This window comes from Poecilia latipinna, unplaced genomic scaffold, assembly GCF_001443285.1.
Source record: "Poecilia latipinna isolate Pla-1442-1.1 unplaced genomic scaffold, P_latipinna-1.0 Scaffold1390, whole genome shotgun sequence".
Taxonomy (NCBI): domain Eukaryota; kingdom Metazoa; phylum Chordata; class Actinopteri; order Cyprinodontiformes; family Poeciliidae; genus Poecilia; species Poecilia latipinna.
Window position 1 is genome coordinate 70133 of NW_015114006.1, and position 9903 is coordinate 80035.

Sequence of the window (9903 nt, forward strand, 5' to 3'; positions counted from 1 at the left end):
AATGAGAAGCCGGGACTTAAAGGTCCTATCTGGGGGTAGTTGGCACTTCTCCCACATTCCGAGTGGGAAGTCTGAATTCAGGAAGCGTTTCAGTTGATTTATCCGACTTGGGAAGTTGTAATTTCTAACTATAAATGGAGCGCAACATAATTTACTGTCCACCATCTTGGAAGACAAAGAGAACAAAGAAATACCTCAATGCAATGCAATTAGCAATCAGAGACAAAGAGATGAAAAGAAGCATTTTTATGTTTGTGAGTCATGATCATAACCAAAGGAATTATCAAGAATTGTTGTTGGGCGTCATCAGGTGGTACAATCTCTATGATCAAAGATGAGAAGCTGCGAAAATAAACTTTGACTAGCATTGAGTCGTGAAGTTTTAAATTTATTTACAAGAAATTTATCTGGATGAATACTTTAACATTTGGTGTATTCATTCATAAAAGGTATTTGTCCCTTGCAGAAAGACTGTCCCGCAGTCTCTCCATCTCCACAGCCAATTTTAGGTCCATTTAGAAGATAATAATAAAAAAAAAAATCAAAGCTGCATCCTCTCCCGTATCGCTGTACCTGTGAAGGCCCCCAGTGACGGCTCCTCCTGCGTCACTGCGTTGAGGTGACGCCCCGCCTGCCTCTCCGCTGCCCTCAGTTTCTCCTGCAGCTCCCGTGCCTCCTGCTCTGCCTTGCGTGCGGCCTTGCGGGCGTTTCTCAGGGAGCGCTTCACCTTGCCAACACGCTCCTTCAGCTGCCGGTTCCTCCTCTCGGCTGCGGCCAGGCGCTCCTGCAGCTTCCGGCCCCGCTCCTCCTCCTCGAACAGAGCCAGCTGCACCGAGGAGCACAGCAGCTGGAGCAAGAAGAGAGGAAAACAGAGTGGAAAAACCAAACCACTGTAGCTAACAGCTGTCACAACATCAGGTTCTGCTATGTGAGGGGGTAAAAAAATAGGAACTTAGGGTCCTATTATTTATCTACACATACAACCTGTTCCCAATTCTACTCTATAAAAAATACTTAGAGAGTTCATATTATATCTGGTTGTTAGTCTAACAACCACATACTTTCCTAGGATGTCCTAGATTTTTATCTCAGTGGGTGACACCCCACAGCCTGCCTTTACCCTGGTTGACGACCTCTTTAGACTCTTCAAAACCTACTTCAAAAGGGTAACAGCAGGTTCAACCAATGAGACATGATGCGCAATACAGAGCTCACACAAATGGAACAAAATTTTAACAATATATTTGGGGAGCAATAAGTACCAACCACATTCCTCTCTTTACACCCCCTGCCTAGACTTAAGATCTACAATGAAGATGTAATCAGCCTCCTTCAGCATCAGAAGACCAAGAAAGCTCCTTAGTCTAAATCCATCACCATCCTCAACAACAACATGTCTGCTGTGGATCACTGCTGGTTCCTATGAACAACCCTTTCTTGTGACCTCTGATGGTCTTTGCATACAGATTATGTTCAGAAGAAGAAACTGGACTTCCTGCAACAACTTAGGGCAGGGATCCTCAAATCCAGACCTTGAGGGCCGGTGTCCTGCTGATATGCCTCTGCTTCAACATGCCTGCGTCAAATAATCAGGTCATTAGCAGGACTCTGAACAACTTGACGGCACCAAGGAGGTAACTCAGCCAGTTGATTGAGGCGTGTTGAAAAAGGGACACACTTAAAAGTTGCAGAACGCCCTGGAGGCCTGGATTTGAGGGACCTCTGACTTAAGAAGTACAACCTGTCACAGGAGCTGCTGGTCATCTTCCACACTGTGTGATTTGGCTCATCCACAAAACAAGACAAGTCCAGGCTACAACGGACAATCAGGTCTGCAGAGAAGCTCATCAGGGCTGACTTTCCCTCCATTCAAGACTTGTAAAGATCTAAGGTAAGGAGAAGGGAAGCTAACATGTCTGCAGACCCCACATATCCTGGACACAAACTGTGTAGACTTTTACTTTCAGTTCGGTCTGGTGAAAACCAGCTCCTTGTTCTAAGTTTTGCTCCGTTTGAAGGGTCTGGACTCTCGACCGTTGAGAAACGATTGCTTGCTGGAGGCGTGGCCTCTGTTGAAGTTTCAAATGATTGGATCTGATCGTGCCCCATCACTAATGTTTGGTCATGATGTATGTAAAGAGCCAGCTTGATGACTCCTACTGGAAATTGTGTACGCTACAAACAACCATCCCCCACTGCAACAAGAGAAGCCTTGAGCTAGACGACATCTTTGTCAGTAACAAAATGTCTTAGACATTCCCCTCGCTCTGACTTTAACTGCTCATTATTTGGAAGGATTGTCAACATACACTGAATGGCTTCATTCACTTCCTCTGCTGCCATTGCCAAACTGCAACCATAGGCAAAATTTAATTCTAAAACGGAGTATTGAGCATAAATGAGTTGGAAGGCAACAGCCAAGATGGTGACGAAGCACTTTTTGGAAAAACCGAACTGCCGCAGTCTGGCTGAACATCAACACCATGAATATCTACTTTCCCTTTTGTGTTTATTTACATTTCAAATATCTCCAACAGGACCAAAGTAGAATCCAAGTCAAATTCTTTGTTTGTGTGAACAAACTTGGCGAATAAAGCTGATTCTGATTCTTAATAGAGTAAGGGTTTCTTAGAATTGGCTTATCTGTGATCACTTGTTCTGAACTTACACTAGTCACTCGGTGGTCACTGCCTGTGTGTGAACCAATGAAAACCAAACAACTTTTGGTTTTGTGATAATATTTTGTAAGCTTCGTGGAATTCCATGTGAACTTTGTTTTCATTATTATAATCTTCTTGGATCCGAGAACAGAGCCCTGTAGAATCTTCAAGGTCTTCTACTATCAGTAGGTCTGTTGCAATTAGCAACATGCCTGAAACAACACACACACACACACACACACACACACACACACACACACATACACACACACACAGACACACGCTATTGTATCACATTCTCATGACTTGACGTGTGCAGATGCTGGTCTTCCAGCCGTGGTCTTAACATGTGGCCAATTAGATTGCATGCCTAAGTCCAGCCTACTGTCTGGTGAGTACGTGCACAAGAAGATAAATGTGTAATGTACTCTGATTACTTTGCTCTTTCTGTTGTGTTCACATTCCCTAAAGGGCGCAGTGGTGTCGAACATTACGTGTGGGTCAAAAATAAATTAGACATTGACTTTGTCTGATGTATTAGAAAAAGCCAATGTCTTGTGAAAACTGACTCCAGCTCTTTATCTTGGGCTGTTAACAACAGAACCGGGTGGCAGAAGAGGCTAACATGTTTCACAAATCATAAAGAATCTGTATCAACGGTAGAATATTCCAGTCCAGGTTTGACGGAGCCATGAACCCGACTAATCCTAAAGTGATCCTGGCACAAGAAAAGAATTGAAAATGTGGGACGAGTTTTCAGAAATCTTAAACTTTCAGTCAGTGTGGAAATAATCCAGTTCAACTTTGACCCCTCTATAGTCATGTAAACAAATTATATACATCCTAAAAGGGATTGAATGTTTTTCTGATATACCTGAATAGATGGTATTTCTACATCAGCAGCTGTGTTTCCATTACAAATGTGTGCAAAACTTTGATGTTTCACTAATGTCAAAAAGTGCATCGTTTCCATTAAACAAGAAATCACACATGAATAAGCTAAGTCATTAAAAAACATGCAGCGGCAATATCCTGCCACTACTTCCTGTTGTCTTCATTGTCTTTTCCTGGTGTGATGCGACAAATGTGTTTCCATAGCAGTTTTGTGAAATTCAAAAATTTTCATATGGCTGAAAAGGGAAAAAAAAAAACTGAAAACAAAAATCTATTTCAGAAGGGCACTTTGTTGGTCCAAAAGTCAAAGGGCAGGTATTTTGGCATCTATAGCATCTATCTGTTCATGCACCTGGTTGTTCTAAAATTGAACACATGCACAATGTTTATGTGCACACGTGATTTTAAAACTGAGGTACATGCTGAGCTGGGATCTGCTCATATCAAGGCGCTCAGTGTGATACTGTCAGAACACACACACGGACACACACCATCTGTGAAAACATCCGGGTGTTACCCTCCTGCTGCTGGGTATCATCTGGATAAACACTCTTTAGAGAACATGTAAAGACATACTTCAGCACTATTTATCTTCAGGTTCATGTAAATTTACCCAAATTAATTTAAGAAAACAAAAAAAACTAGTGTTTTAAATTGCTTGCTATGGCCTAAAATCAGGACCCAACCCAAGTTTTTAAATGTTTTCATCAATTTGTTGTTAAGAGTCACATTAACTACCACTTTACTACTCAAACTGGGTATTTCAATCAGTTAGACAGCTGTAATAAATCATAAATTGGCCTAAAAGAATTTAACAACTGTTAGCTGTTTGGCTAACCTGGACGATTTGGAAAAAGGGACGACGTTCACATCAGAAGATGTTGCCTCATGTCTGCTGACAGGCAGCAACATTTATTTAAAAATGAAGAGGAAAACGTTGACTAGTGACTGGTAAAACGTTGGGTGACGTAACAATAGAAAGATAAATCACCAAACTTTTCTATTGAGGGTTTAAAGGTACACATGTCTAAAACCAAGACAGATTAGTCACATTTATAAGTCACTTCCAGAATATTTAATTGTCCAAAAATCCTCCCAACTGCCAGTACCACACTGGTATTAAAAAATACAACTTAGAAATTTTTCCAGATTACCCAAAGGTGAGGTATACCCTCTGCTAATCTAACATCAGGTTGCTGCAGTAACCAGTTCAGAGGGGCTATCATTCAGAACTGTCCATTTCAAGCACAACTCAATCACTAAGCTTCATCAAAAAAACAAAAAAACTACTTTCAATCATATCACAGCAATGACCCAAAAATAAAATGAATTAATCTCATAGAAAAATTATGCAAACGCTCTGTCTGCGCCGATGAAGATTCCCTCACGTTGTGATGCCAGGTGCCTGAAACTGAAAGTGAAACTGACATCATGACCTAATTTCTGATTAACTCGGCTAACAGTCATCGGACCAGTTGGGGGGTAGAGACGCAGGAATGGAATTCCATTCCCAGACTGTTAACTGATTCTGAAATATGAACAAAAAGTGAATACTTACAGGAAAAACAACAATTAATTCCACACTATTGATCCCAATGTGCACACACTAATCAACCAGGATTACATTAAATGGTTACTGGCTTGTATTTGTGTAGCGCTTTTTCTAGCATAGGTGACTCCAGCTGGTCACACATTCACACCCTGGTGGTGGTAAACATTGTGACAGCAGCTTAAATGTCTGCTATAATATCATCAACAAAGACTGCATGATGTTTTCTGTCGGTCCTGATGACCTGCGCACCACCAAATCAGTAGGCAAGATGCTTGGTGACGTGTTCCTTTATTCAGCTCTGAAGAAGGTCATAGGTCAGGGGTTAGAGGCTGTGCTCATTCTGAGGATGAGCCTTCACATGTAGAGACCATAACCCAAAGGCAAGGCAAGACCAAACAGCTGTTCTGCTTTGGGGATGAGGAGGAGAGGCAGGCGAAAGAAGAGGTTTGTTTAGTTCTATTCTTGGTAAAACAGTTCAAGATTTCAAGATCTCACACTTATTCTTCAACTGTGGTTTAAATTCCCCTAATATTAGAGCAGGGAAGGGGTTTGCTAGTGGTTTCAGGTGCGTGGGAACTAGATGGACAGAGGAGGCTTCCTCCGCAACACTTTCCTGCCAAGCCTTTAATTAACTTTTGCTCAAAGCCTCGTCTTATCATTAGCAGTCAGAGCCGCTTTTTCATGTTTTGTTTTTTTCTCTCTCTCTCTCTATTTTACAGCCGTGGTAACAGCAGCACAGCGTTAAACTGCATAAATATTCCTTTAAAAGAGTGTTAATAGTTTATTGTCAGGGAAAACTCAGGCTCTAACAGCCATGTTCGCGCCTTTAAGACTTGTCAGACTCACATTAACATTTTATGAGAATGCTCAGAGGGCTGCCTGTTTCTCTCAGTAGTGAAACAATGAAGTTTACAAAGTAACACGCACTGTGTATGTGCATGTGTGTGTGTGTATGTGCGTGTGTGTGTGTGTGTGTGTGTGTGTGTGTTTGGGTTGGGAGATGAAGAACGATAAGAAAGAACAAAGAGGGATGAGTGGGAAGAAAGATCCAGACCAGCAGGGAGGCATTTCTGCTCTGCTTCTGTACTCCTTTCCTTCATTACCCCAACACACACACACACACACACACATAGACCAAATAATCAAAATGAGAAGAACTTTTCTGTGGCATCAGCTGTGAAGACACTAAAGTGTGTGTGGACGGGAGTTCATTGGACACACTTGTTGTGTCCAATGAACAAGTGCTGAACACTTGTTGTTCAGCAGACGACCACACCACCAGGGTTGGAATAGTTTTAGGTTTTTCATTCTATTTTATGTGTTTTTTTTTGTTTGTTTGTCTAATTCATCCATCCATTTTCTGAACACCCTTGTCCCTCAGTGGGGTCGGGGGGGGTGCTGGTGCCTATCTCCAGCTAACATTCCGGGCGAGAGGCGGGGTACATCCTGGACAGGTCGCCAGTCTGTTGCAGGGCAACACAGACACACAACCATGCGCACACACACACCTAGGGGCAATTTAGACAGACCAATTAACCTAACAGTCATGTTTTTTTTGGACTGTGGGAGGAAACCGGAGTACCCGGAGAAAACCCACGCATGCACAGGGAGAACATGCAAACTCCATGCAGAAAGACCGGGGCCGGGAATCGAACCCAGAACCTTCTTGCTGCACGGCAACAGCTCTACCAACTGCGCCACTGTGCAGCCCTTGTCTAATTCAGTTAGTTCTATTTATTTTTTAGCGTGCATTTTCTAGTTTTTATTAGTTATTAGTTAAATGTTGTTTGGTTTCAGTTTAGTTTAGTTACAGAAGCAGTTTTAGTTTTTTCATACTTTGGTTAATTCTTAGACACAGAAGAATTCAAAAACAAAGGGTGTTATATCTCTAATTTAAGTATGTTTTAGTTTTAGTTTTTATTGTTGTTAGTTTATAAATGACTGAATGGCTTGGCACCAAAACTCATTAAAGATCTGCTGGTGTTGCATCAAACTTCCAGACCTCTCAGGTCTTCTGGTTCTGGTTCTACTCTGCATCTCCAGAACCAAACGCAACGAAACAGCATTCAGCTTCTATGCTCCACAAATCTGGAACAAACTTCTAGAAAACTGCAAAACATCTGAAACACTGACTTCCTTTAAGTCCAGACTTAAAACACGCCCGTTTACAGCTTCCTTTTATTCTTAATAACTTGACCAATATATCTGATGTACATTTGCTTGATGATTTTGATGATGGCATTTGACAAAATATAATGTTTATTACTTATTTTTAGGATTTGTTTCTATAACTGGTTGCACATGGTTGCTGAAATGTGCTGCACAAATCAACTTGACTTCTTACTTCCCCACCATATGTATCAAAACACATAAAAAGTCCAGTGTTGCTATAGGTAAGTGTGGCTCTCCAGACACACAGCCTCTTACCCTGCTGTCCTCCTGGGTCTCCCACTCTGGGCTGAAGGTGTGGAACGGTTGGCTCCCTTGACTGCAGTTGGAAAACTGGAAAAGGCTGGAGAAGGTGCGCCTGTTCTCCACCGTGTCAGGGAAGACTGCATCCTGGAAGTTCACACCATGAGGCAGGATGCTGTAGTTCTCATCCATCCTTAGGAGGAGGCAGACAGGACAAGAGCGAGAGGACATTCAGAATCCCGTGGCTCTGATCGGAGACGAGACTTAAATCATAGTAGCACCGCACCTGAGGAAGAAGAAGTAGGAGTAATTTTCCATCACGGTGTGGGACTGGCAGGACAGGTACCCCAGCCCGGTCAGGTTGAGCCTTGATCCGGACGGTACCTCCAGCATGCTGCCCCAGGCCTGGTCGCACAGCAGCTCCACCTCCGCCGAGTACAGCAGCCCTTCCTCCGCGCTCAGGTAGTCGTAGCCGAAGGGCAGCGAGTTGTGCGCGTTGCCCGCACCGAAGCCCGGCGGCTCCCGGTGGATCGCCAGGACCCGAGCATACACGATGATCTCCGCCAGCTCCGCCCGGCAGCCCTCGCTCAGCGGCCGCCACTCGGAGGGCAACTGGCAGCCGTGCGTAAAAGTGTCCAAAGTGTCCAACTGCGCAAAAACGCACAGCGTCGCAAGGAGTAAATTCGAGAAGATCATTCCGAAAACTCTCAAAATTCTACTGCTGGTGTTTTGGAGAGGTTTTGCTCGTTTTATACTATTTTTAAACTGTTATTTTCCCGAAACTGATTCTATACCACAGGTATGTAAAGTATGCGCACAGATTTATCTACGGTTTGATTTGGTTTGGTTTTGCTATGACCTGAGCGCTGGAGGATGCTGTCCGAAGTCATCTAAAACAAGGTACCTACAAGGCTTTGAAACGGCCAGCGCTCTGACATTAACACACCTTTCAGTGTCGGAAACTTCAGGCAGTCTGTGCTGCATTCACTGACTGATGGACACTTCAGGTATTTGGGCTTCCCATCTGCTTTGGTGGACAGGTAGAACGGAAAACATACATTTTATCGCAACAAACTATTATTACCATTAACGTTATTTCATATTATTAGTACTACTACTACAATGCATACAGTTTTTTTATGTTTGTTTCTGTAAATATTATTTAAAGTGCTGATATTTAATGTAGGAATTATGGAAATACTATATTATACTAAGAAGAAGTAAACTTTAATATAGATGGCAATATAAAGTTGCCATCATATTTTCTGCTTAAATTACAAGAACTATGAAAATCATATTTACAAGAAATTCGGTAGCAACAGTAATGGTTTCTTGGTACTCATTCCGTGAGTTATTTTACAACCCTAGCAATTAGTGTGGGGTTACAACAGTCTTACAAAAATACAAATAAATATTGTGAACGTAGATACTGACGCGTGAACAGTTCCTGACTGAATCTATCTGCAAGTGTTTACTAAATGTATACATTTATATATTCAGTGTATACACTGAAGAACACAATTCAGCTGAGTTCAAAACCTGAACAGTGCTGCCATCTAGCGGACATTTGTGTGAGACGTGAAGGTTAGGATTTAAATGAATCAGAATCACCTACGTTCAGTTGCCTTTTCATAGCAAGAAAACCGGCTTATCCAGGGCTTGTTTTTACTGATGACAAGTCTGTTACGTCACTGGAGGAATTTTTTCCCAGCTCTTGGGCCACAAGTAAACTGCTTTTACTCATGGCACGCTTGAGGTCATGATCCAGCACTGGATTTAATTAAGCTCACACTTTGATCAGGCCAATCCAAAACAGTCTATTTTTTTTTTTCTTGTTGAGTGAATCAGAGGTCTGTCAAGCCACAAAATAATTTCCCCTGGGGCCTCTGGGACAATGAGATGCCTTTTCGGCAAAAGTAAAGTGTTCGTGTTCTCTTTGGTCAGCTGTCTTTGACTTTTGAAAAGTCCCATGGATGCCATTTTGCCCAATATTTCTTTACTATGGAACTTTTCTGGGAAAGAATGAATGCCTTTATTTCTTCAACATAGAACATTTAAAACCACACATTAAAATCTGAATATTTTTCCATAAAATCCCTGGTGCTTTGAGCGTTAAGTTAAAGTTATGATACTTCCCAGATATTCACCTACCAGGTTCTCAGCCATTCAGGACTTAGGAAAACCAGAAAAGGGTCTCAACAGTTTTTTACTGAGAAAAACACTTTGTTGTACATTGACACTCGTCATTTTTGTTCCTGCAGCTTGAACAAATTAAAAACTTTCTCAACCATGTTAAAATTCATTGTAACTTTCCTTGTTTATCGTCCCCCCCCCCCCCCAACATTGAGAGGGGTTTTACCCCCTTGGGCCCCTTTTTTTCCTTTT

At 42.2% G+C, this 9903-nt stretch overlaps 1 protein-coding gene across 1 annotated transcript; it reads right to left on the reverse strand.

Moving 5' to 3' along the window:
- Positions 1-367: 367 nt before the first annotated feature.
- ccdc3a (coiled-coil domain containing 3a) lies at positions 368-9890 on the reverse strand. Its single transcript, XM_015056551.1, has 3 exons — positions 7805-9890; positions 7534-7711; positions 368-847 (listed from the first exon to the last, which is right to left on the reverse strand). Exons 1-3 carry the CDS (start codon positions 8212-8214, stop codon positions 542-544), a joined length of 894 nt encoding a protein of 297 aa, XP_014912037.1. The 5' UTR covers positions 8215-9890; the 3' UTR covers positions 368-541.
- Between the last annotated feature and the right edge of the window lie 13 nt (positions 9891-9903).

Bases quoted from the DNA above. Each gene is read 5' to 3' on its own strand.
- ccdc3a (XM_015056551.1), bottom strand. From the start codon at position 8,214: ATGATCTTCTCGAATTTACTCCTTGCGACGCTGTGCGTTTTTGCGCAG. The intron at 7,712-7,804 runs GTGCGGTGCTAC...CCTCCTCCTAAG, and splicing joins TCCTACTTCTTCTTCCTCAG to GATGGATGAGAACTACAGCA. The intron at 848-7,533 runs GTAAGAGGCTGT...TTCTTGCTCCAG, and splicing joins AGACCCAGGAGGACAGCAGG to CTGCTGTGCTCCTCGGTGCA.